General features: G+C 58.4%; 1 protein-coding gene across 1 annotated transcript in view; it reads left to right on the top strand.

Annotated features, from left to right (window-relative positions):
* Positions 1-27,413, top strand: part of LOC134056009 (uncharacterized) — a 262,164-nt gene that overhangs the window by 173,157 nt on the left and 61,594 nt on the right. The window contains exons 20-23 of the mRNA XM_062512488.1: positions 3,973-5,916; positions 18,302-18,844; positions 19,085-19,088; positions 25,219-27,203. Coding sequence (XP_062368472.1) covers positions 3,973-5,916; positions 18,302-18,844; positions 19,085-19,088; positions 25,219-27,203 — 4,476 coding nt within the window. The remainder of the gene's footprint in view (positions 1-3,972; positions 5,917-18,301; positions 18,845-19,084; positions 19,089-25,218; positions 27,204-27,413) is intronic.

Genomic DNA, 27,413 nt, shown 5'->3' with positions numbered 1-27,413 from the left:
GGAGGTCTGGGGGTGTCTCTGGGGGATTTGGGGGGTCTGGGGGCTCTGTAGGGGATTTTGGGGGGTCTGGGGTCTCTATGGGGTATTTAGGGATCTGGGGTCTCTATGGGATTTTGGGGGTCTGGGGTGTCTGTAGGTGATTTGGGGTGGGGGTCTGGGGTCTCTATGGGGGATTTTCAGGGTCTGGGGACTCTAAAGTGGATCTTGGGGGGTCTGGGGTCTCTATGGGTGATTTGGGGGTCTGGGGTTTCTGTAGGGGATTTGGGGAACTCTGGAGGATTAATAGGGGATTTGGGGGGGGTCTGCGGTCTGTTCATGGGATTTTGTGGGGTATGGGGTCTCTGTGGGGGATTTGGGGGGTCTGGGGTCTCTAAAGTGGATTTTGGGGGGAGTCTGGGGTCTCTATGGGGGATTTGGGGGGTCTGGGGTCTCTATCGAGGATTTGGGGGGTCTGGGATCTCTATGGGGGATTTGGGGGGTCTGGGGTCTCTATGGGGGATTTGGGGGGGTCTGGGGTTTCTGTGGGGGATTTTGTGGGTCTGGGGACTCTAAAGTGGATCTTGGGGAGGTCTGGGTTCTCTATGGGGGATTTGGGGGGGACTGGGGTCTCTGTAGGGCATTTGTGGGGTCTGGGGTCTCTGGTTGTTCTTGCCAAAGCATCTTGGTTATCAAACTGCAAATGCTGATTAAATCCACAGCTCTCTCTGTGTCAGCTTCCACAGTGTTGGTCTCAGCCTGGGTCCTATAGCGGTGCCAGTCTCGGTCTCAAATGTCGCTCTTGGTTTTGGAGCGGACCCAATCCCAGTGCTGGTAGCAGTACCGGTGCTGGTCCCAGAGTTCTCCCAGGGCCAATCTCAGTCTCGGTTCTGGCGCCGGTGCCAGTCTTGGTGCTGGTTCCGGCGCCGCTCCCAGTGTCAGCCCTGGAGTCCTGCCAGTGCCGGTGCCAGTGTCGGTCCCAGGACAGTGCTGGAGCACTCCCGGTGCAGGTTCTAGTGTCGGTGTTGGTCTCAGTCTTGGTCCCAGGGCCAGCTCTGGGGCCGGTTTCGCTCTCGGTCTCCTTCTCAGTCCCAGGCCTAGTTCCGCTTCTGGAGCGTTGATGGTCTCAGTTCTGGTGTCGGTTCTGTTCCCACTCTTGGTCTCGGGCTCCATTCTGATTTCGGTCTCATTCTTGGTGCTGCTGCCGGTTCTGGTGCCGCTCGCAGTCTACGGTCCCTCAGATTTTCGTCCCATTTTGGTGATTCTAGGATCAACTGGGCGGATTTAGGCTGGACTGCTGCTCACTTTTGGAGAACATGAGCCCCATTTGGGTGATTTTACACCGCTTTGTATGGATTTCAGGGGCCTTTGGCTGATTTTCTGCCAACCCTGGTGGATCTAGGCTGCATTTGAGGCCCTTTTCTGAAGATCTTAGGGCAAACCAGGCCCTTTTAGAACCAGAGGGCCCCTTGGCCCCGCCCCTTTCCCCTCACAGTTCCCGCCCTTTCCTTGACCCCGCCCCTTTCCCCTCACAGTTCCCGCCCTTTCCTTGACCCCGCCCCTTTGCCCTCACAGTTCCCGCCCTTTCCTTGACCCCGCCCCTTTCCCCTCACAGTTCCCGCCCTTTCCTTGACCCCGCCCCTTTGCCCTCACAGTTCCCGCCCTTGCCTTGACCCCGCCCCTTTGCCCTCACGGTTCCCGCCCTTTCCTTGACCCATCCCCTCCCAGTTCGGTTTCGGAACTGGGAATGAGGAGGGGGAGGAGGAGGAGGAGGGAGGAAGAGGCGGAGCGGCAGCAGGAAGCAGGAGCAGAGAAGGAGCGAATCAAGCGCGCGGCTCCGGAGCTTCCTGAACTCGCAGCCTCCCCGGGACCTTCGCCCCCCATCCCGCAGGTGCCCGGGGAGGGGGAGCTCGTCCCAAATATCCCGGGGGGGGGTGGGTCCCTGGGTTTGGGGTTCCCTGGGGGGGATGTTTGGATCTCTCTGGGCTCCGGAGCCGCAGGTGCCCCTCGGGGGGACATCGATCGGGGGGTCCCCGGGAGGTGTTTTTGGGGGTCCCGGTGGCTGGCGGCAGGGCCCCGGCGGGGGGCGGGGGGATGCGGGTCCCCCCGCGGTGGGGATTGGGCTTCCCGGGCCGGGCCCTGCGAGCTCTGCCGGGGCCACGTGGGGACCGCGCGGGACCGGCGGGATCGGCGGGGGACAGCGGTTTTGGGGAGCCCCGGGAGAGCCGCGGCTTCCTGGAGCGGGAGCCCGGAGAGAGGAGAGCCCCAGAAGGGCAGAGCGGGGACCCCGAGAGGGGGGGACCCCTGGGATTCCCGGGATCCCGGCGGGGGGTGCTGGGGCTGGAGGGGCGGGATGGCCGGGAAAGGGGATCGGGGGTCCTTGGGACGGAAGCGGCTGCTCCCAGTATGAGCCCGCTTGCTCCCCGCGTGTGGTTCCAGTTTCCTCGGCACTCCCACTAGGAGCCCAGTCACTCCCAAGTCATGGCCTGATTTCATGCAATTTGCCCCCAGCACGGTCCCCGTTGCTCCCAGTTCCTCCCACTTTGCTCCAGTGCGTTTCCAGCTCCCCCAGCTGCCCATAGCATAGTTCCAGTCACTCCCAGTACGATCCCAGTGCGACTCCAGTATGATGCCAGTCTCTGCCTCCAGGGCCCCAGTTGCTCACACTTGCCCCCGGTTGCCCCAGCATGCTCCCAGTTTTCCCCCAGCACATTCCCAGTTGCTCCTAGCTAGGTCCCAGTCAGCACCCCTGTGGTCTCAGATACTCCCAGTATATCCCAGTAGCCCTGAACAATCTCCTAGTCATTCCCAGGCACTGCCAGTTACCTCAGCGTGGCTCACTTGCCCCCAGTTGCATCCCAGTTGCCCCTAGAATAGTCCCAGTGCCTCTCTGCATGGTTTGTTTATTTATTTTTTGGGGGGAGTGGGTTCGTTTGGAGAATGCAGAACTCCAAAGCTGAGCGGAAAATGCCCCTTGGGGGACATTGGGGGGTCCTGGTGGCAGCTGCCGGCAGAGGCAGCCTGGAGGAGCAGAGCCCTGTGTGCCCCAGGATCCCAAAGTGGGGAGCCCAGAGAGGGGGGAGCGCCGAGATTCGTGGGACCCTCAAGAGCCTGGAGAGGGGCAGGGGGGAGTCCATGAATCCCCTGCGCCCCAGACAGAGAATAAGGGGGAGAAGGGACCGTGGGACCCAAAAACCCCCAGCATCCCTAAATAGGGAGATGGAAGAGGGGAGAGCTTTGTGGATTCCTGGGACTCCCAGCAGCCTGGGGAGTGCAGGGACCGAGGAGATGGGGGACCCCCAATACAAGTGTGAGCCCCAGAGCTGGGACAGGGGGGAACCCCTGAACACCAGAGGAGAGGGACCATTCCCAGGAGCTGGTGGGAGGCATTTCCAGGGCTGAATGTTGGCTGTTTGGGAGGTTTTTATGGGCCCCAGTGCCCGGGGACTTCTAGAGATGGACTTGGGCAGGCAGAACCCGCAACACAACATGCTCATCCCTTGTTTTAGCCCAAAGCAGGATTTCCCATTCCCAAACCTTGGCCCGTTGGAGGAGGAGGAGGCTCTGAGGAAGAGGAAGCTGCCCCAGGATAACCAGGCAGGTGAGGAGGAATTCACTGCCCCTTTTAACCCTCTGTCCTGCTCCATCTCCCAGCCCAGCAGGGCCCCCAGCTGCAGGACAACCCCGCTGCCGGCGCCGTCGTGCCGGGGTCGCGCTGGGGGGTTCTCCTTCCCCTTCCCTCTGGCACGGAGGCAAATCCCATCCTCTCCTTGTCCTTCCTGCCCCAGACAAGGAGCTGAGGACAGAGACCATGGAGGACAAATCCCCGCGGCAGAACCTCGAGGAAGAGGTCGTTTGGAGCGGCTCCACGTCGCAGGAATCCAGCGGGGAGGAAGAGCCGCGGAGATCCCGCATGAGGAGGGGCTGCAAACGCAGATCACGGGGATCTGAGGAGGAAAGACCCAGCCTGGGCCGGGCAGGGGGTCGGAGATGGAGCCGGAGCTCGGACCTGGTGGTTCATGAGCAGCTTCATGATGGGGAGAAGCTCCACAAGTGTGAGGAGTGCGGGATGAGCTTCAGATGGAGGAGCAGACTTATCTGTCACCAGAGGATCCACACCGGGGAACGGCCCTACAAGTGTGGGGATTGTGGGAAGGGCTTCAGACGCCGTTCCGACCTGATCCGTCACCAAAGCATCCACACTGGGGAGAGGCCCTACAAATGTGGGGATTGTGGGAAGGACTTCAGGCAACGTTCCAGCCTAATCTGTCACCAAAGGATCCACACTGGGGAGAAGCCCTACGAGTGCTCAGAGTGTGGGATGAGGTTTCCCGTCAACTCCCAGCTCATGCAGCACTACCAGACACACACGGATGAGAGACCCTACGAGTGTCCTGACTGTGGGAAGGGCTTCAGGAAAAACTCCACACTCATGAGACACCGGCGCATCCACACTGGGGAGAGGGCCTGCATATGTGAGGATTGTGGGAAGGGCTTTAGGGAACGTTCCAAGCTGGTCCAGCACCAAAGGATCCACACTGGGGAGAGGCCCTACATATGTGGGGATTGTGGGAAGGGCTTCAGACGCCGTTGCAACCTGATCCGTCACCAAAGCATCCACACTGGGGAGAGGCCCTACAAATGTGGGGATTGTGGGAAGGACTTCAGGCAACGTTCCAGCCTAATCTGTCACCAAAGGATCCACACTGGGGAGAAGCCCTACGAGTGCTCAGAGTGTGGGATGAGGTTTCCCGTCAACTCCCAGCTCATGCAGCACTACCAGACACACACGGATGAGAGACCCTACGAGTGTCCTGACTGTGGGAAGGGCTTCAGGAAAAACTCCACACTCATGAGACACCGGCGCATCCACACTGGGGAGAGGCCCTACGAGTGTCTCGAGTGTGGGAAAGGCTTCAGCGACAGCTGCAGGCTGATGTACCACCGGAGGATCCACACTGGGGAGACGCCCTACAAGTGTGAGGAGTGTGGGAAGAGTTTCCGGCTGAGCAGCCAATTGATCCGCCACCAGAAGATCCACACTGGGGAGAGGCCCTACAAATGTGGGGATTGTGGGAAGGATTTCAGGCAACATAGCACCCTGATCCGTCACCAATTTATCCACACTGGGGAGATGCCCTACGAGTGCTCAGAGTGTGGGAAGAAGTTTCCCGTCAACTCCCAGCTCATGCAGCACTACCAGACACACACGGCTGAGAGGCCCTACAAGTGTCCTGACTGCGGGAAGGGCTTCAGGGATAACTCTAGGCTTGTTATTCACCGGCGCATCCACACCGGGGAGAAGCCCTATGAGTGTGAGGTGTGTGGGAAGAGCTTCAGCAACAGCTCCTCACTGATCCTCCACTGGAGGATCCACACTGGGGACCGGCCCTACAAGTGTGAGGAGTGTGGGAAGGACTTCAGGCAACGTTCCAACCTAATCCGTCACCAAAGGATCCACACTGGGGAGAGGCCCTACGAGTGCTCAGAGTGTGGGAAGAGGTTTTACTGCAGCTCCCAGCTCATGCAGCACTACCAGACACACACGGATGAGAGACCCTACGAGTGTCCTGACTGTGGGAAGGGCTTCAGGAAAAACTCCACACTCATGAGACACCGGCGCATCCACACTGGGAAAAGGCCCTACAAGTGTGAGGATTGTGGGAAGGACTTCAGGCAACGTTCCAACCTAATCCGTCACCAAAGTATCCACACTGGAGAGAAGCCCTACGAGTGCTCAGAGTGTGGGAAGAGGTTTTACTCCCGCTCCCTGCTCATGCAGCACTACCAGACACACACGGATGAGAGACCCTACGAGTGTCCTGATTGCGGGAAGGTCTTCAGGAAAAACTCCAACCTCATCATCCACCGGCGCATCCACACCGGGGAGAGGCCCTATGTGTGTACTGAATGTGGGAAAAGCTTCTCCTGCAGATCAGCGTTGACCATACACCAACGGAGGCACCAGTAAGGGAAGCCCTGTGAGGACCCACGTTGGGCAGAGCCTTGGTGACCCACATTCCCTGGAATCCATGCTGGGAAGACACTCGGCTGGTTATACTTTTGTTTTGGCCTCCCCATACTATCTGCTCCTGTGGCACCCTCCCCACATCTCTGTATCACGGTTCCATCTTAGTCATTTTCTGGGGAAGGAGGGGCAGGTGAAGACGGCAGAGGAGGGTACAGGAAGACAGGAGCAGGCGAAAGAGGCGTTGGTGGGAGAGGAGGGTATCCCTGAGCACCAGTAGGTGAGGGAGGAGGGTATCCTTTGGCAGGGGGTGTGTAAGTGGGTCAGGTGAAATCGGGCCAGGTGAGGTAGGGTCAGATTCCCTTGATCCCATGGGGGCTACCAGCAATTCACCATCCATATCATCGATCCGATATAAACTTTTCATCCAATGCCAGGTGTTCTATACAACGCTTCCCTTGGACACAACCCATGCAATTATTGTTTTCAGGTACTTTAACAATCATTAACCCACACTCAACCAGCCACTCTGGTGTTTCCTGCAAATAGAAAAATGAATCAACGTAGGGAACTTTGTCCAATCTGCCCTCCTGTTTACAAAAGATCGATAACTGTGAAATCACATCAGATGGCAAAGACAAGTTTTCCGGACACATTTTCCCATGCTGCAAGACATATTTCGGCCACCAAGTGTTATAATAATCAATCAACCTTATGTAACTCTTGCCCAAAATTACCTTCCTTCCAATGTGCTAATGAGCAGCCCAAAGGAGAAGTGTGTGGTGTGGGGGCACTGCCGCCCAAAATCCGTTTAATCTTCTCCGTGTTACAGCTACAATAAACCACTGATGCTGAACCTGCAACGCTTTCGCGATTGACTGACGGACGGCACCGCGGCAATACCAGGAATTCCTCAGCCCAACCACACGCGCCTTTCGCTGCGCCTAACTGGCAGGCAACCAGGCCAGAGTAAAAGCACCTTACCTTTCTCCAGGGGACGTTGTGAGCGGCGGGGGGTCCCGGTGCCGACGGGCTTCCCGAGAATCCCTCGGTGCCGGCTGGGGCGTGATCGGGTCGCGGGGTCCTCAGCAGCGCTCACAAGGTCCCATCTGGGTCGCCAAAATGTTAGCGTGGAAACGCATAATCACAGGATGATTATATGCAGGTGGTTTCATTGAAGAGCTTGGGGAGCCGGGGTATAAACCCAAATCTGACTCCAACGTGGATTCGAGATGGACGTGTTTTTATACCCTTTTCATGATATAGCTGTATATTAATTATTAAACTTGTATTGGTATCATATCTACGTTGATCTTATCCAAGTATCAATTCTTGCAGTTTTCATCAGGTCCCCCAAATATCGTTTCCCAAGATTTTTATTACAATTAAGCAATAATTACATTCAACTACCAAACAATCATTACATTTAACAATCGTATCATATGATGATTACGTAGGTGCAGATTCACCTGACCTAATTCATTCCAAAGGCCGAGTTCCCTTGCCCAGGCCTACCAGACCAACCTTTCTTCCCATCCCCTGAATCCTTGGTAATTCCCATGATTTTTGAAACATTTTAACCCTATGCTAACACAGGGAGTTTGGCAGGGCCCTACACAGGACAGGGCAGGACGGGAGGGACCCCTGGGTGGGGCAGAACCGCCTCGGTTCGCATCGTCCCGATGCAGCCATCCCGGTCCATACGGTCCCGGTCCATACGGTCCCAGTCCATGCCATCCCAGTTTGTGCAATCCCAGTCGGGATGGCCCTGATCCATCTGGTCCCAGTCTGTGCAATCCCAGTCCATGTGATCCAAACCTACGTGATCCCAGTTTGGATGGTCCTCCACGGCCCACACTCCCAGGGTCTGGAATTCCAGTTGCCAGCCAGGAAAAGATGTTCCTGCCCCTGAAGGCAAAGCTCTTAAGAAGGGGCCAAAAGCCAAGTGGAGCAGGATCTTACAGGGACATTTCACTGCCAGCCTTCATACCTTCAGCCATGGCTCTTGGAGCTCCAGCATTGGGAAGGAAATCAGGGCAGGGTCTTTGCTGGGAGCTGCCCTGGCTCAAGGGAGCCACTGGGAGAGAAACGGAGCAGGCAGAGACAGGCAGGAGAGAAAGGAGGACACAAACACAATCAGCTGAGAAGGCGCCACTGAAAACAGAACTGGAACTGACGGAGAGTGAACGGGACAGAAATCAGGAACCGCGAAAATTTTATTTGCTATCAAATACAAGCTGCCCAGCCAGTCCCACACAATCCCGATCCCACTGCTCGAAATTTGGATCCCACTCCTCCCAATCTCCTTCCAACCCCTTCTCCCCCTGGTGACTGTGGAATCCAGCAAGGTTCGTGTGGGACTGAGTTGTTTTGAGGCGGGAACAATCCACTTGGAGGTGGGATGGAGCCCTTCTGGGTTGAAGTTGAGGTGTGTTCATGGGAATTTGAGTGGTTTAGAGGGGACAGGCCCATCCCTCTTGGCTTTGGAGCACAAAGAGATGGAGGACAGACAAAAAATAAGGCCAAAACAAAAGGATAACCAGCCAGGTGCCTTCCCAAACTGCATCCCAGGGAATGTGGGTCACCAGGGCTCTGAAGATTGTGGGTCATCCAGTGGGGGATGGAGTTGGAGCAGCGCACGAAGCTCTTCCTGCGCTCAGGGCACTCACATGGCTTCTCTTACTGGTGCCTCCGTTGGTGACTGACCAAGGTTGATCTGCAGGAGAAGCTCTTCCCACACTCGGGACACTCGTAGGGCCTCTCCCCGGTGTGGATGCGCCGGTGGGTGATGAGGGTGGAGTTCTCCCTGAAGCCCTTCCCGCAATCAGGACACTCGTAGGGTCTCTCATCCGTGTGTGTCTGGTAGTGCTGCATGAGCTGGGAGCTGGAGTAAAACCTCTTCCCACACTCTGAGCACTCGTAGGGCCTCTCCCCAGTGTGGATCCTCTGGTGACAGGTCAGGCTGCAACGTAGCCTGAAGTCCTTCCCACAATCCCCACACTTGTAGGGCATCTCCCCAGTGTGGATACTTCGGTGACGGGTCAGGTTGGAACGTTGCCTGAAGTCCTTCCCACAATCCCCACATTTGTAGGGCCTCTCCCCAGTGTGGATACTTTGGTGTTGGACCAGATTGGAACGGCGCCTGAAATCCATCCCACAATCCCCACACTTGTAGGGCCGTTCCCCGGTGTGGATCCTCTGGTGACAGGTAAGGCTGCTCCTCCATCTGAAGCTCATCCCGCACTCCAAGCACTTGTGGAGCTTCTCCCCATCATGAAGCTGCTCATGAACCACCAGGTCCGAGCTCCGGCTCCATCTCCGACCCCCTGCCCGGCCCAGGCTGGGTCTTTCCTCCTCAGATCCCCGTGATCTGCGTTTGCAGCCCCTCCTCATGCGGGATCTCCGCGGCTCTTCCTCCCCGCTGGATTCCTGCGACGTGGAGCCGCTCCAAACGACCTCTTCCTCGAGGTTCTGCCGCGGGGATTTGTCCTCCATGGTCTCTGTCCTCAGCTCCTTGTCTGGGGGAGGAAGGACAAGGAGAGGATGGGATTTGCCTCCGTGCCAGAGGGAAGGGGAAGGAGAACCCCCCAGCGCGACCCCGGCACGACGGCGTCAGCAGTGGGGTTGTCCTGTAGCTGGGGACCCTGCTGGGCTGAGAGATGGAGCAGGACAGAGGGTTAAAAGGGGCAGTGAATTCCTCCTCACCTGCCTGGTTATCCTGGGGCATCGTCCTGTTCCTCAGAGCCTCCTCCTCCTCCATCGGGCCAAGGGTTGGGAATGGGAAATCCTGCTTTGGGCTAAAACAAGGGATGAGCATGTTGTGTTGCGGGTTCTGCCTGCCCAAGTCCATCTCTAGAAGTCCCCGGGCACTGGGGCCCATAAAAACCTCCCAAACAGCCAACATTCAGGCCTGGAAATGCCTCCCACCAGCTCCTGGGAATGGTCCCTCTCCTCTGGTGTTCAGGGGTTCCCCCCTGTCCCAGCTCTGGGGCTCACGCTTGTATTGGGGGTCCCCCATCTCCTCGGTCCCTGCACTCCCCAGGCTGCTGGGAGTCCCAGGAATCCACAAAGCTCTCCCCTCTTCCATCTCCCTATTTAGGGATGCTGGGGGTTTTTGGGTCCCACGGTCCCTTCTCCCCCTTATTCTCTGTCTGGGGCGCAGGGGATTCATGGACTCCCCCCTGCCCCTCTCCAGGCTCTTGAGGGTCCCACGAATCTCGGCCCTCCCCCCTCTCTGGGCTCCCCACTTTGGGATCCTGGGGCACACAGGGCTCTGCTCCTCCAGGCTGCCTCTGCCGGCAGCTGCCACCAGGACCCCCCAATGTCCCCCAAGGGGTATTTTCTGCTCAGCTTTGGAGTTCTGCATTCTCCAAACGAACCCACTCCCCCCAAAAAATAAATAAACCATGCAGAGAGGCACTGGGACTATTCTAGGGGCAACTGGGATGCAACTGGGGGCAAGTGAGCCACGCTGAGGTAACTGGCAGTGCCTGGGAATGACTAGGAGATTGTTCAGGGCTACTGGGATATACTGGGAGTATCTGAGACCACAGGGGTGCTGACTGGGACCTAGCTAGGAGCAACTGGGAATGTGCTGGGGGAAAACTGGGAGCATGCTGGGGCAACCGGGGGCAAGTGTGAGCGACTGGGGCCCTGGAGGCAGAGACTGGCATCATACTGGAGTCGCACTGGGATCGTACTGGGAGTGACTGGAACTATGGTATGGGCAGCTGGGGGAGCTGGAAACGCACTGGAGCAAAGTGGGAGGAACTGGGAGCAACGGGGACCGTGCTGGGGGCAAATTGCATGAAATCAGGCCATGACTTGGGAGTGACTGGGCTCCTAGTGGGAGTGCCGAGGAAACTGGAACCACACGCGGGGAGCAAGCGGGCTCATACTGGGAGCAGCCGCTTCCGTCCCAAGGACCCCCGATCCCCTTTCCCGGCCATCCCGCCCCTCCAGCCCCAGCACCCCCCGCCGGGATCCCGGGAATCCCAGGGGTCCCCCCCTCTCGGGGTCCCCGCTCTGCCCTTCTGGGGCTCTCCTCTCTCCGGGCTCCCGCTCCAGGAAGCCGCGGCTCTCCCGGGGCTCCCCAAAACCGCTGTCCCCCGCCGATCCCGCCGGTCCCGCGCGGTCCCCACGTGGCCCCGGCAGAGCTCGCAGGGCCCGGCCCGGGAAGCCCAATCCCCACCGCGGGGGGACCCGCATCCCCCCGCCCCCCGCCGGGGCCCTGCCGCCAGCCACCGGGACCCCCAAAAACACCTCCCGGGGACCCCCCGATCGATGTCCCCCCGAGGGGCACCTGCGGCTCCGGAGCCCAGAGAGATCCAAACATCCCCCCCAGGGAACCCCAAACCCAGGGACCCCCCCCCCCCCGGGATATTTGGGACGAGCTCCCCCTCCCCGGGCACCTGCGGGATGGGGGGCGATGGTCCCGGGGAGGCTGCGAGTTCAGGAAGCTCCGGAGCCGCGCGCTTGATTCGCTCCTTCTCTGCTCCTGCTTCCTGCTGCCGCTCCGCCTCTTCCTCCCTCCTCCTCCTCCTCCCCCTCCTCATTCCCAGTTCCGAAACCGAACTGGGAGGGGATGGGTCAAGGAAAGGGCGGGAACTGTGAGGGCAAAGGGGCCGGGTCAAGGAAAGGGCGGGAACTGTGAGGGGAAAGGGGCGGGGTCAAGGCAAAGGCGGGAACTGTGAGGGCAAAGGGGCGGGGTCAAGGAAAGGGCGGGAACTGTGAGGGCAAAGGGGCGGGGTCAAGGAAAGGGCGGGATCTGTGAGGGCAAAGGGGCGGGGTCAAGGAAAGGGCGGGAACTGTGAGGGGAAAGGGGCGGGGCCAAGGGGCCCTCTGGTTCTAAAAGGGCCTGGTTTGCCCTAAGATCTTCAGAAAAGGGCCTCAAATGCAGCCTAAATCCACCAGGGTTGGCAGAAAATCAGCCAAAGGCCCCTGAAATCCATACAAAGGGGTGTAAAATCACCCAAATGGGGCTCATGTTCTCCAAAAGTGAGCAGCAGTCCAGCCTAAATCCGCCCAGTTGATCCTAGAATCACCAAAATGGGACGAAAATCTGAGGGACCGTAGACCGCGAGCGGCACCAGAACCGGCAGCAGCACCAAGAATGAGACCGAAATCAGAATGGAGCCCGAGACCAAGAGTGGGAACAGAACCGACACCAGAACTGAGACCATCAACGCTCCAGAAGCGGAACTAGGCCTGGGACTGAGAAGGAGACCGAGAGCGAAACCGGCCCCAGAGCTGGCCCTGGGACCAAGACTGAGACCAACACCGACACTAGAACCTGCACCGGGAGTGCTCCAGCACTGTCCTGGGACCGACACTGGCACCGGCACTGGCAGGACTCCAGGGCTGACACTGGGAGCGGCGCCGGAACCAGCACCAAGACTGGCACCGGCGCCAGAACCGAGACTGAGATTGGCCCTGGGAGAACTCTGGGACCAGCACCGGTACTGCTACCAGCACTGGGATTGGGTCCGCTCCAAAACCAAGAGCGACATTTGAGACCGAGACTGGCACCGCTATAGGACCCAGGCTGAGACCAACACTGTGGAAGCTGACACAGAGAGAGCTGTGGATTTAATCAGCATTTGCAGTTTGATAACCAAGATGCTTTGACAAGAACAACCAGAGACCCCAGACCCCACAAATGCCCTACAGAGACCCCAGACCCCCCCAAATCCCCCATAGAGACCCCAGACCTCCCCAAATCACCTACAGACACCCCAGACCCCCAAAATCCCATAGAGACCCCAGATCCCTAAATCCCCCATAGAGACCCCAGACCTCCCCAAATCCACCATAGAGACCCCAGACCCCCCAAGATCCACTTTAGAGTCCCCAGACCCACAAAATCCCCCATAGAGACCCCAGACCCCCCAAATCCCCCACAGAGACCCCAGACCCCACAAAATCCCATGAACAGACCGCAGACCCCCCCAAATCCCCTATTAATCCCCCACACTTCCCCAAATCCCCTACAGAGACCCCAGACCCCCAAATCCCCCATAGAGACCCCAGACCCCCCAAAATCCCCCATAGAGACCCCAGACCCCCCAAGATCCACTTTAGAGTCCCCAGACCCTCAAAATCCCCCAAAGAGACCCCAGACCCCCCCAAATCACCCACAGACACCCCAGACCCCCAAAATCCCATAGAGACCCCAGATCCCTAAATCCCCCATAGAGACCCCAGACCCCCCCAAATCTCCCATAGAGACCCCAGACCCCCCAAAATCCCCTACAGACCCCCCAGACCCACACAAAAATCCACTTTAGAGACGCCAGACCCCCCTAAATCCCCCATAGAGACCCCAGACCCCCCCCAAATCACCTACAGACACCCCAGACCCCCAAAATCCCATAGAGACCCCAGATCCCCAAAATACCCCATACAGACCCCAGACCCCCCAAAATCCCCTACAGAGCCCCCAGACCCCCCAAATCCCCCAGAGACACCCCCAGACCTCCCCAAACCCCTACAGAGACGCAAGACCCCACAAATCCCCTAAAGATCCCCCATAGACCCCCGGAACCCCCAAATTCCCTATAGCCCCCCCACAAATCTCAAATACACATCTCCGGAAATCCCCTACAGACCCCCCCCAAATCCCCTACAGACACCCCTAGAAATTCCCTAATCCCCTAACGAACTCCCCAAATTCCCTATAGAGAGCCCTCTATAGACACACCCCAGAAAACGAAACCTCCCAAATCCCTACAAACCCCCCAAACCCCTACAAATCCCCTATAAATCCCCTAAAGATGCCCAAGCCCCACCGGAGGTCTCGGACATGCTGCAACCGGCCCGGGAGACCGGGACAAAAGATGGCGGCGCCCGCTGAGGAAACTTCCGGCGTCCTGAGCATGCGCAGGGGAAAGCGCCAATAGATGGGCGGGACATGGATGGGAAAAAGGGAAAAAGCCAATGAAAAGTCCGGATGAAGGAAATGGGCGGGGCCCGGGAAAAGGCGGGAATTCTGAGGCGAAAGGGGCGGGGCCAAAGGGAACTGCGCTCCTAAAAGGGCCTGGTTTGGTTTAAAATCAGCAGAAAAGGGCATCAAGGGCATCCAGAATCCACCAGGGTTGACATAAAATCACCCGAAAGATACGCAGGACGATAGAGACTGGGATGGTGCAAAATGGGATCACATGGACTGGGATTGCACAGACTGGGACCAGATGGATCAGGGCCATCCCGACTGGGATTGCACAAACTGGGATGGCATGGACTGGGACCGTATGGACCGGGATGGCTGCATCGGGACGATGCGAACCGAGGCGGTTCTGCCCCACCCAGGGGTCCCTCCCAGTCCTGCCCTGTCCCGTGCGGGGGCTCTGACAAAACTCCCTGGAGTGAACGAGGAGGTCCCAGAGCGCTCCCGGTGCCGGTCTCTGTCCTGGAGCAGTCCTGGAGCAATCCTGGTGCTGACTCTGGTCCCGGTCTGATTCTCAGTCCCTGAGCGGTGCTGGTGTCGGTCTCATTCTTGGTCCTACAGCGCTGCCAGTCTCCATGCAAGTGCCGGCTCTGGTTTCCATCTCAGTCTCAGTTATAGTTTGGGTCTTGGTCTTGGTCTCGATCTCGGCCACAGCCTTGCAGTGGTTCCGGTCCCAGTGCTGGTTCCGCTGCACTCTTGGTCCCGGAGTGCTCCCAGTGCCAATCTCAGTCTCAGTCCTGGTCTCAGATCTGTGCCAGTCTCGGTTCTGGTGCCGGTACCAGTCTCTGTGCTGGCACAATCCCGCTCTCAGTCTCAGTCCCAGAGTTCTCCCTGTGCCGGTGCTGGTCCCGGTCCCAGAGCAGTCCTGGAGCGCTCCCGGTGCCGCTCCCAGTGTCCGTGTTTATCGAAGGTTGAGAGAGAGACAGGGACGACTGACTCGTGATCAGAATCCCGATTTACTCTCAGCTACATTTGCTTACACACCCTTTTTGGGAAGGCGGTAATTTTTTACTACATTCATTGGGTTAAACATCACTCAGACAAACTTTACATTTCTACTTATTTAGTTCAATCTTCTTTCCTGTCGCAGTCTCGATCCAATCTTTTTGTAATCTTCAAAGCTCTGGTTGTTCTTGCCAAGGCATCTTGGTTATCAAACTGCAAATGCTGATTAAATCCACAGCTCTCTCTGTGTCAGCTTCCACAGTGTTGGTCTCAGCCTGGGTCCTATAGCGGTGCCAGTCTCGGTCTCAATGTCGCTCTTGGTTTTGGAGCGGACCCAAACCCAGTGCTGGTAGCAGTACCGGTGCTGGTCCCAGAGTTCTCCCAGGGCCAATCTCAGTCTCGGTTCTGGCGCCGGTGCCAGTCTTGGTGCTGGTTCCGGTGCCGCTCCCAGTGTCAGCCCTGGAGTCCTGCCAGTGCCGGTGCCAGTGTCGGTCCCAGGACAGTGCTGGAGCACTCCCGGTGCAGGTTCTAGTGTCGGTGTTGGTCTCAGTCTTGGTCCCAGGGCCAGCTCTGGGGCCGGTTTCGCTCTCGGTCTCCTTCTCAGTCCCAGGCCTAGTTCCGCTTCTGGAGCGTTGATGGTCTCAGTTCTGGTGTCGGTTCTGTTCCCACTCTTGGTCTCGGTCTCCATTCTGATTTCGGTCTCATTCTTGGTGCTGCTGCCGGTTCTGGTGCCGCTCGCGGTCTACGGTCCCACAGATTTTCGTCCGATTTTGGTGATTCTAGGATCAACCGGGCAGATTTAGGCTGGACTGCTGCTCACTTTTGGAGAACATGAGCCCCATTTGGGTGATTTTACACCGCTTTGTATGGATTTCAGGGGCCTTTGGCTGATTTTATGCCAACCCTGGTGGATCTAGGCTGCATTTGAGGCCCTTTTCTGAAGACCTTAGGGCAAACCAGGCCCTTTTAGAACCAGAGGGCCCCTTGGCCCCGCCCCTTTCCCCTCACAGTTCCCGCCCTTTCCTTGACCCCGCCCCTTTGCCCTCACGGTTCCCGCCCTTTCCTTGACCCCGCCCCTTTGCCCTCACAGTTCCCGCCCTTTCCTTGACCCCGCCCCTTTGCCCTCACAGTTCCCGCCCTTGCCTTGACCCCGCCCCTTTGCCCTCACGGTTCCCGCCCTTTCCTTGACCCATCCCCTCCCAGTTCGGTTTCGGAACTGGGAATGAGGAGGGGGAGGAGGAGGAGGAGGGAGGAAGAGGCGGAGCGGCAGCAGGAAGCAGGAGCAGAGAAGGAGCGAATCAAGCGCGCGGCTCCGGAGCTCCCTGAACTCGCAGCCTCCCCGGGACCATCGCCCCCCATCCCGCAGGTGCCCGGGGAGGGGGAGCTCGTCCCAAATATCCCGGGGGGGGGTCCCTGGGTTTGGGGTTCCCTGGGGGGGATGTTTGGATCTCTCTGGGCTCCGGAGCCGCAGGTGCCCCTCGGGGGGACATCGATCGGGGGGTCCCCGGGAGGTGTTTTTGGGGGTCCCGGTGGCTGGCGGCAGGGCCCCGGCGGGGGGCGGGGGGATGCGGGTCCCCCCGCGGTGGGGATTGGGCTTCCCGGGCCGGGCCCTGCGAGCTCTGCCGGGGCCACGTGGGGACCGCGCGGGACCGGCGGGATCGGCGGGGGACAGCGGTTTTGGGGAGCCCCGGGAGAGCCGCGGCTTCCTGGAGCGGGAGCCCGGAGAGAGGAGAGCCCCAGAAGGGCAGAGCGGGGACCCCGAGAGGGGGGGACCCCTGGGATTCCCGGGATCCCGGCGGGGGGTGCTGGGGCTGGAGGGGCGGGATGGCCGGGAAAGGGGATCGGGGGTCCTTGGGACGGAAGCGGCTGCTCCCAGTATGAGCCCGCTTGCTCCCCGCGTGTGGTTCCAGTTTCCTCGGCACTCCCACTAGGAGCCCAGTCACTCCCAAGTCATGGCCTGATTTCATGCAATTTGCCCCCAGCACGGTCCCCGTTGCTCCCAGTTCCTCCCACTTTGCTCCAGTGCGTTTCCAGCTCCCCCAGCTGCCCATACCATAGTTCCAGTCACTCCCAGTACGATCCCAGTGCGACTCCAGTATGATGCCAGTCTCTGCCTCCAGGGCCCCAGTCGCTCACACTTGCCCCCGGTTGCCCCAGCATGCTCCCAGTTTTCCCCCAGCACATTCCCAGTTGCTCCTAGCTAGGTCCCAGTCAGCACCCCTGTGGTCTCAGATACTCCCAGTATATCCCAGTAGCCCTGAACAATCTCCTAGTCATTCCCAGGCACTGCCAGTTACCTCAGCGTGGCTCACTTGCCCCCAGTTGCATCCCAGTTGCCCCTAGAATAGTCCCAGTGCCTCTCTGCATGGTTTGTTTATTTATTTTTTGGGGGGAGTGGGTTCGTTTGGAGAATGCAGAACTCCAAAGCTGAGCCGAAAATGCCCCTTGGGGGACATTGGGGGGTCCTGGTGGCAGCTGCCGGCAGAGGCAGCCTGGAGGAGCAGAGCCCTGTGTGCCCCAGGATCCCAAAGTGGGGAGCCCAGAGAGGGGGGAGGGCCGAGATTCGTGGGACCCTCAAGAGCCTGGAGAGGGGCAGGGGGGAGTCCATGAATCCCCTGCGCCCCAGACAGAGAATAAGGGGGAGAAGGGACCGTGGGACCCAAAAACCCCCAGCATCCCTAAATAGGGAGATGGAAGAGGGGAGAGCTTTGTGGATTCCTGGGACTCCCAGCAGCCTGGGGAGTGCAGGGACCGAGGAGATGGGGGACCCCCAATACAAGCGTGAGCCCCAGAGCTGGGACAGGGGGGAACCCCTGAACACCAGAGGAGAGGGACCATTCCCAGGAGCTGGTGGGAGGCATTTCCAGGCCTGAATGTTGGCTGTTTGGGAGGTTTTTATGGGCCCCAGTGCCCGGGGACTTCTAGAGATGGACTTGGGCAGGCAGAACCCGCAACACAACATGCTCATCCCTTGTTTTAGCCCAAAGCAGGATTTCCCATTCCCAAACCTTGGCCCGATGGAGGAGGAGGAGGCTCTGAGGAACAGGAAGATGCCCCAGGATAACCAGGCAGGTGAGGAGGAATTCACTGCCCCTTTTAACCCTCTGTCCTGCTCCATCTCCCAGCCCAGCAGGGCCCCCAGCTGCAGGACAACCCCGCTGCCGGCGCCGTCGTGCCGGGGTCGCGCTGGGGGGTTCTCCTTCCCCTTCCCTCTGGCACGGAGGCAAATCCCATCCTCTCCTTGTCCTTCCTGCCCCAGACAAGGAGCTGAGGACAGAGACCATGGAGGACAAATCCCCACGGCAGAACCTCGAGGAAGAGGTCATTTGGAGCGGCTCCACGTCGCAGGAATCCAGCGGGGAGGAAGAGCCGCGGAGATCCCGCACGAGGAGGGGCTGCAAACGCAGATCACGGGGATCTGAGGAGGAAAGACCCAGCCTGGGCCGGGCAGGGGGTCGGAGATGGAGCCGGAGCTCGGACCTGGTGGTTCATGAGCAGCTTCATGATGGAGCGAAGCTCCACAAGTGCTTGGAGTGTGGGATGAGCTTCACATGGAGGAGCAGCTTTATCTGTCACAAGAGAATCCACACAGGGGAACGACCCTACAAGTGTGGGGATTGTGGGAAGGGCTTCAGACGCCGTTCCGACCTGATTCGTCACCAAAGCATCCACACTGGGGAGAGGCCCTACAAATGTGGGGATTGTGGGAAGGACTTCAGGCAACGTTCCAGCCTAATCTGTCACCAAAGGATCCACACTGGGGAGAAGCCCTACGAGTGCTCAGAGTGTGGGATGAGGTTTCCCGTCAACTCCCAGCTCATGCAGCACTACCAGACGCACACGGATGAGAGACCCTACGAGTGTCCTGATTGCGGGAAGGTCTTCAGGAAAAACTCCACACTCATGAGACACCGGCGCATCCACACCGGGGAGAGGCCCTATGTGTGTACTGAATGTGGGAAAAGCTTCTCCTGCAGATCAGCGTTGACCATACACCAACGGAGGCACCAGTAAGGGAAGCCCTGTGAGGACCCACGTTGGGCAGAGCCTTGGTCCCACATTCCCTGGAATCCATGCTGGGAAGACACTCGGCTGGTTATACTTTTGTTTTTGGCCTCCCCATACTATCTGCTCCTGTGGCACCCTCCCCCACATCTCTGTATCACGGTTCCATCTTAGTCATTTTCTGGGGAAGGAGGGGCAGGTGAAGACGGCAGAGGAGGGTACAGGAAGACAGGAGCAGGCGAAAGAGGCGTTGGGTGGAGAGGAGGGTATCCCTGAGCACCAGTAGGTGAGGGGAGGAGGGTATCCTTTGGCAGGGGGTGTGTAAGTGGGTCAGGTGAAATCGGGCCAGGTGAGGTAGGGTCAGATACCCTTGATCCCATGGGGGCTACCAGCAATTCACCATCCATATCATCGATCCGATATAAACTTTTCATCCAATGCCAGGTGTTCTATACAACGCTTCCCTTGGACACAACCCATGCAATTATTGTTTTCAGGTACTTTAACAATCATTAACCCACACTCAACCAGCCACTCTGGTGTTTCCTGCAAATAGAAAAATGAAATCAACGTAGGGAACTTTGTCCAATCTGCCCTCCTGTTTACAAAAGATCAGTAACTGTGAATCACATCAGATGGCAAAGACAAGTTTTCCGGACACATTTTCCCATGCTGCAAGACATATTTCGGCCACCAAGTGTTATAATAATCAATCAACCTTATGTAACTCTTGCCCAAAATTACCTTCCTTCCAATGTGCTAATGAGCAGCCCAAAGGAGAAGTGTGTGGTGTGGGGGCACTGCCGCCCAAAATCCGTTTAATCTTCTCCGTGTTACAGCTACAATAAACCACTGATGCTGAACCTGCAACGCTTTCGCGATTGACTGACGGACGGCACCGCGGCAATACCAGGAATTCCTCAGCCCAACCACACGCGCCTTTCGCTGCGCCTAACTGGCAGGCAACCAGGCCAGAGTAAAAGCACCTTACCTTTCTCCAGGGGACGTTGTGAGCGGCGGGGGGTCCCGGTGCCGACGGGCTTCCCGAGAATCCCTCAGTGCCGGCTGGGGCGTGATCGGGTCGCGGGGTCCTCAGCAGCGCTCACAAGGTCCCATCTGGGTCGCCAAAATGTTAGCGTGGAAACGCATAATCACAGGATGATTATATGCAGGTGGTTTCATTGAAGAGCTTGGGGAGCCGGGGTATAAACCCAAATCTGACTCCAACGTGGATTCGAGATGGACGTGTTTTTATACCCTTTTCATGATATAGCTGTATATTAATTATTAAACCTGTATTGGTATCATATCTACGTTGATCTTATCCAAGTATCAATTCTTGCAATTTTCATCAGGTCCCCCAAATATCGTTTCCCGAGATTTTTATTACAATTAAGCAATAATTACATTCAACTACCAAACAATCATTACATTTAACAATCGTATCATATGATGATTACGTAGGTGCAGATTCACCTGACCTAATTCATTCCAAAGGCCGAGTTCCCTTGCCCAGGCCTACCAGACCAACCTTTCTTCCCATCCCCTGAATCCTTGGTAATTCCCATGATTTTTGAAACATTTTAACCCTATGCTAACACAGGGAGTTTGGCAGGGCCCTACACAGGACAGAGCAGGACGGGAGGGACCCCTGGGTGGGGCAGAACCGCCTCGGTTCGCATCGTCCCGATGCAGCCATCCCGGTCCATACGGTCCCAGTCCATGCCATCCCAGTTTGTGCAATCCCAGTCGGGATGGCCCTGATCCATCTGGTCCCAGTCTGTGCAATCCCAGTCCATGTGATCCCATTTTGCACCATCCCAGTCTCTATCGTCCTGCGTATCTTTCGGGTGATTTTATGTCAACCCTGGTGGATTCTGGATGCCCTTGATGCCCTTTTCTGCTGATTTTAAACCAAACCAGGCCCTTTTAGGAGCGCAGTTCCCTTTGGCCCCGCCCCTTTCGCCTCAGAATTCCCGCCTTTTCCCGGGCCCCGCCCATTTCCTTCATCCGGACTTTTCATTGGCTTTTTCCCTTTTTCCCATCCATGTCCCGCCCATCTATTGGCGCTTTCCCCTGCGCATGCTCAGGACGCCGGAAGTTTCCTCAGCGGGCGCCGCCATCTTTTGTCCCGGTCTCCCGGGCCGGTTGCAGCATGTCCGAGACCTCCGGTGGGGCTTGGGCATCTTTAGGGGATTTATAGGGGATTTGTAGGGGTTTGGGGGGTTTGTAGGGATTTGGGAGGTTTCGTTTTCTGGGGTGTGTCTATAGAGGGCTCTCTATAGGGAATTTGGGGAGTTCGTTAGGGGATTAGGGAATTTCTAGGGGTGTCTGTAGGGGATTTGGGGGGGGTCTGTAGGGGATTTCCGGAGATGTGTATTTGAGATTTGTGGGGGGGCTATAGGGAATTTGGGGGTTCCGGGGGTCTATGGGGGATCTTTAGGGGATTTGTGGGGTCTTGCGTCTCTGGGGGATTTGGGGGGTCTGGGGGCTCTGTAGGGGATTTTGGGGGGTCTGGGGTCTCTATGGGGTATTTAGGGATCTGGGGTCTCTATGGGATTTTGGGGGTCTGGGGTGTCTGTAGGTGATTTGGGGTGGGGGTCTGGGGTCTCTATGGGGGATTTTCAGGGTCTGGGGACTCTAAAGTGGATCTTGGGGGGTCTGGGGTCTCTATGGGTGATTTGGGGGTCTGGGGTTTCTGTAGGGGATTTGGGGAACTCTGGAGGATTAATAGGGGATTTGGGGGGGGTCTGCGGTCTGTTCATGGGATTTTGTGGGGTATGGGGTCTCTGTGGGGGATTTGGGGGGTCTGGGGTCTCTAAAGTGGATTTTGGGGGGAGTCTGGGGTCTCTATGGGGGATTTGGGGGGTCTGGGGTCTCTACCGAGGATTTGGGGGGTCTGGGATCTCTATGGGGGATTTGGGGGGTCTGGGGTCTCTATGGGGGATTTGGGGGGGTCTGGGGTTTCTGTGGGGGATTTTGTGGGTCTGGGGACTCTAAAGTGGATCTTGGGGAGGTCTGGGTTCTCTATGGGGGATTTGGGGGGGACTGGGGTCTCTGTAGGGCATTTGTGGGGTCTGGGGTCTCTGGTTGTTCTTGCCAAAGCATCTTGGTTATCAAACTGCAAATGCTGATTAAATCCACAGCTCTCTCTGTGTCAGCTTCCACAGTGTTGGTCTCAGCCTGGGTCCTATAGCGGTGCCAGTCTCGGTCTCAAATGTCGCTCTTGGTTTTGGAGCGGACCCAATCCCAGTGCTGGTAGCAGTACCGGTGCTGGTCCCAGAGTTCTCCCAGGGCCAATCTCAGTCTCGGTTCTGGCGCCGGTGCCAGTCTTGGTGCTGGTTCCGGCGCCGCTCCCAGTGTCAGCCCTGGAGTCCTGCCAGTGCCGGTGCCAGTGTCGGTCCCAGGACAGTGCTGGAGCACTCCCGGTGCAGGTTCTAGTGTCGGTGTTGGTCTCAGTCTTGGTCCCAGGGCCAGCTCTGGGGCCGGTTTCGCTCTCGGTCTCCTTCTCAGTCCCAGGCCTAGTTCCGCTTCTGGAGCGTTGATGGTCTCAGTTCTGGTGTCGGTTCTGTTCCCACTCTTGGTCTCGGGCTCCATTCTGATTTCGGTCTCATTCTTGGTGCTGCTGCCGGTTCTGGTGCCGCTCGCAGTCTACGGTCCCTCAGATTTTCGTCCCATTTTGGTGATTCTAGGATCAACTGGGCGGATTTAGGCTGGACTGCTGCTCACTTTTGGAGAACATGAGCCCCATTTGGGTGATTTTACACCGCTTTGTATGGATTTCAGGGGCCTTTGGCTGATTTTCTGCCAACCCTGGTGGATCTAGGCTGCATTTGAGGCCCTTTTCTGAAGATCTTAGGGCAAACCAGGCCCTTTTAGAACCAGAGGGCCCCTTGGCCCCGCCCCTTTCCCCTCACAGTTCCCGCCCTTTCCTTGACCCCGCCCCTTTCCCCTCACAGTTCCCGCCCTTTCCTTGACCCCGCCCCTTTGCCCTCACAGTTCCCGCCCTTTCCTTGACCCCGCCCCTTTCCCCTCACAGTTCCCGCCCTTTCCTTGACCCCGCCCCTTTGCCCTCACAGTTCCCGCCCTTGCCTTGACCCCGCCCCTTTGCCCTCACGGTTCCCGCCCTTTCCTTGACCCATCCCCTCCCAGTTCGGTTTCGGAACTGGGAATGAGGAGGGGGAGGAGGAGGAGGAGGGAGGAAGAGGCGGAGCGGCAGCAGGAAGCAGGAGCAGAGAAGGAGCGAATCAAGCGCGCGGCTCCGGAGCTTCCTGAACTCGCAGCCTCCCCGGGACCTTCGCCCCCCATCCCGCAGGTGCCCGGGGAGGGGGAGCTCGTCCCAAATATCCCGGGGGGGGGTGGGTCCCTGGGTTTGGGGTTCCCTGGGGGGGATGTTTGGATCTCTCTGGGCTCCGGAGCCGCAGGTGCCCCTCGGGGGGACATCGATCGGGGGGTCCCCGGGAGGTGTTTTTGGGGGTCCCGGTGGCTGGCGGCAGGGCCCCGGCGGGGGGCGGGGGGATGCGGGTCCCCCCGCGGTGGGGATTGGGCTTCCCGGGCCGGGCCCTGCGAGCTCTGCCGGGGCCACGTGGGGACCGCGCGGGACCGGCGGGATCGGCGGGGGACAGCGGTTTTGGGGAGCCCCGGGAGAGCCGCGGCTTCCTGGAGCGGGAGCCCGGAGAGAGGAGAGCCCCAGAAGGGCAGAGCGGGGACCCCGAGAGGGGGGGACCCCTGGGATTCCCGGGATCCCGGCGGGGGGTGCTGGGGCTGGAGGGGCGGGATGGCCGGGAAAGGGGATCGGGGGTCCTTGGGACGGAAGCGGCTGCTCCCAGTATGAGCCCGCTTGCTCCCCGCGTGTGGTTCCAGTTTCCTCGGCACTCCCACTAGGAGCCCAGTCACTCCCAAGTCATGGCCTGATTTCATGCAATTTGCCCCCAGCACGGTCCCCGTTGCTCCCAGTTCCTCCCACTTTGCTCCAGTGCGTTTCCAGCTCCCCCAGCTGCCCATAGCATAGTTCCAGTCACTCCCAGTACGATCCCAGTGCGACTCCAGTATGATGCCAGTCTCTGCCTCCAGGGCCCCAGTTGCTCACACTTGCCCCCGGTTGCCCCAGCATGCTCCCAGTTTTCCCCCAGCACATTCCCAGTTGCTCCTAGCTAGGTCCCAGTCAGCACCCCTGTGGTCTCAGATACTCCCAGTATATCCCAGTAGCCCTGAACAATCTCCTAGTCATTCCCAGGCACTGCCAGTTACCTCAGCGTGGCTCACTTGCCCCCAGTTGCATCCCAGTTGCCCCTAGAATAGTCCCAGTGCCTCTCTGCATGGTTTGTTTATTTATTTTTTGGGGGGAGTGGGTTCGTTTGGAGAATGCAGAACTCCAAAGCTGAGCAGAAAATGCCCCTTGGGGGACATTGGGGGGTCCTGGTGGCAGCTGCCGGCAGAGGCAGCCTGGAGGAGCAGAGCCCTGTGTGCCCCAGGATCCCAAAGTGGGGAGCCCAGAGAGGGGGGAGCGCCGAGATTCGTGGGACCCTCAAGAGCCTGGAGAGGGGCAGGGGGGAGTCCATGAATCCCCTGCGCCCCAGACAGAGAATAAGGGGGAGAAGGGACCGTGGGACCCAAAAACCCCCAGCATCCCTAAATAGGGAGATGGAAGAGGGGAGAGCTTTGTGGATTCCTGGGACTCCCAGCAGCCTGGGGAGTGCAGGGACCGAGGAGATGGGGGACCCCCAATACAAGTGTGAGCCCCAGAGCTGGGACAGGGGGGAACCCCTGAACACCAGAGGAGAGGGACCATTCCCAGGAGCTGGTGGGAGGCATTTCCAGGGCTGAATGTTGGCTGTTTGGGAGGTTTTTATGGGCCCCAGTGCCCGGGGACTTCTAGAGATGGACTTGGGCAGGCAGAACCCGCAACACAACATGCTCATCCCTTGTTTTAGCCCAAAGCAGGATTTCCCATTCCCAAACCTTGGCCCGTTGGAGGAGGAGGAGGCTCTGAGGAAGAGGAAGCTGCCCCAGGATAACCAGGCAGGTGAGGAGGAATTCACTGCCCCTTTTAACCCTCTGTCCTGCTCCATCTCCCAGCCCAGCAGGGCCCCCAGCTGCAGGACAACCCCGCTGCCGGCGCCGTCGTGCCGGGGTCGCGCTGGGGGGTTCTCCTTCCCCTTCCCTCTGGCACGGAGGCAAATCCCATCCTCTCCTTGTCCTTCCTGCCCCAGACAAGGAGCTGAGGACAGAGACCATGGAGGACAAATCCCCGCGGCAGAACCTCGAGGAAGAGGTCGTTTGGAGCGGCTCCACGTCGCAGGAATCCAGCGGGGAGGAAGAGCCGCGGAGATCCCGCATGAGGAGGGGCTGCAAACGCAGATCACGGGGATCTGAGGAGGAAAGACCCAGCCTGGGCCGGGCAGGGGGTCGGAGATGGAGCCGGAGCTCGGACCTGGTGGTTCATGAGCAGCTTCATGATGGGGAGAAGCTCCACAAGTGTGAGGAGTGCGGGATGAGCTTCAGATGGAGGAGCAGACTTATCTGTCACCAGAGGATCCACACCGGGGAACGGCCCTACAAGTGTGGGGATTGTGGGAAGGGCTTCAGACGCCGTTCCGACCTGATCCGTCACCAAAGCATCCACACTGGGGAGAGGCCCTACAAATGTGGGGATTGTGGGAAGGACTTCAGGCAACGTTCCAGCCTAATCTGTCACCAAAGGATCCACACTGGGGAGAAGCCCTACGAGTGCTCAGAGTGTGGGATGAGGTTTCCCGTCAACTCCCAGCTCATGCAGCACTACCAGACACACACGGATGAGAGACCCTACGAGTGTCCTGACTGTGGGAAGGGCTTCAGGAAAAACTCCACACTCATGAGACACCGGCGCATCCACACTGGGGAGAGGGCCTGCATATGTGAGGATTGTGGGAAGGGCTTTAGGGAACGTTCCAAGCTGGTCCAGCACCAAAGGATCCACACTGGGGAGAGGCCCTACATATGTGGGGATTGTGGGAAGGGCTTCAGACGCCGTTGCAACCTGATCCGTCACCAAAGCATCCACACTGGGGAGAGGCCCTACAAATGTGGGGATTGTGGGAAGGACTTCAGGCAACGTTCCAGCCTAATCTGTCACCAAAGGATCCACACTGGGGAGAAGCCCTACGAGTGCTCAGAGTGTGGGATGAGGTTTCCCGTCAACTCCCAGCTCATGCAGCACTACCAGACACACACGGATGAGAGACCCTACGAGTGTCCTGACTGTGGGAAGGGCTTCAGGAAAAACTCCACACTCATGAGACACCGGCGCATCCACACTGGGGAGAGGCCCTACGAGTGTCTCGAGTGTGGGAAAGGCTTCAGCGACAGCTGCAGGCTGATGTACCACCGGAGGATCCACACTGGGGAGACGCCCTACAAGTGTGAGGAGTGTGGGAAGAGTTTCCGGCTGAGCAGCCAATTGATCCGCCACCAGAAGATCCACACTGGGGAGAGGCCCTACAAATGTGGGGATTGTGGGAAGGATTTCAGGCAACATAGCACCCTGATCCGTCACCAATTTATCCACACTGGGGAGATGCCCTACGAGTGCTCAGAGTGTGGGAAGAAGTTTCCCGTCAACTCCCAGCTCATGCAGCACTACCAGACACACACGGCTGAGAGGCCCTACAAGTGTCCTGACTGCGGGAAGGGCTTCAGGGATAACTCTAGGCTTGTTATTCACCGGCGCATCCACACCGGGGAGAAGCCCTATGAGTGTGAGGTGTGTGGGAAGAGCTTCAGCAACAGCTCCTCACTGATCCTCCACTGGAGGATCCACACTGGGGACCGGCCCTACAAGTGTGAGGAGTGTGGGAAGGACTTCAGGCAACGTTCCAACCTAATCCGTCACCAAAGGATCCACACTGGGGAGAGGCCCTACGAGTGCTCAGAGTGTGGGAAGAGGTTTTACTGCAGCTCCCAGCTCATGCAGCACTACCAGACACACACGGATGAGAGACCCTACGAGTGTCCTGACTGTGGGAAGGGCTTCAGGAAAAACTCCACACTCATGAGACACCGGCGCATCCACACTGGGAAAAGGCCCTACAAGTGTGAGGATTGTGGGAAGGACTTCAGGCAACGTTCCAACCTAATCCGTCACCAAAGTATCCACACTGGAGAGAAGCCCTACGAGTGCTCAGAGTGTGGGAAGAGGTTTTACTCCCGCTCCCTGCTCATGCAGCACTACCAGACACACACGGATGAGAGACCCTACGAGTGTCCTGATTGCGGGAAGGTCTTCAGGAAAAACTCCAACCTCATCATCCACCGGCGCATCCACACCGGGGAGAGGCCCTATGTGTGTACTGAATGTGGGAAAAGCTTCTCCTGCAGATCAGCGTTGACCATACACCAACGGAGGCACCAGTAAGGGAAGCCCTGTGAGGACCCACGTTGGGCAGAGCCTTGGTGACCCACATTCCCTGGAATCCATGCTGGGAAGACACTCGGCTGGTTATACTTTTGTTTTGGCCTCCCCATACTATCTGCTCCTGTGGCACCCTCCCCACATCTCTGTATCACGGTTCCATCTTAGTCATTTTCTGGGGA

Source organism: Cinclus cinclus, chromosome 37 (genome assembly GCF_963662255.1).
Source record: "Cinclus cinclus chromosome 37, bCinCin1.1, whole genome shotgun sequence".
Taxonomy (NCBI): domain Eukaryota; kingdom Metazoa; phylum Chordata; class Aves; order Passeriformes; family Cinclidae; genus Cinclus; species Cinclus cinclus.
The sequence above is the reverse complement of the archived record's forward strand: the minus strand, read 5'-3'. Positions and strand labels throughout refer to the sequence as shown.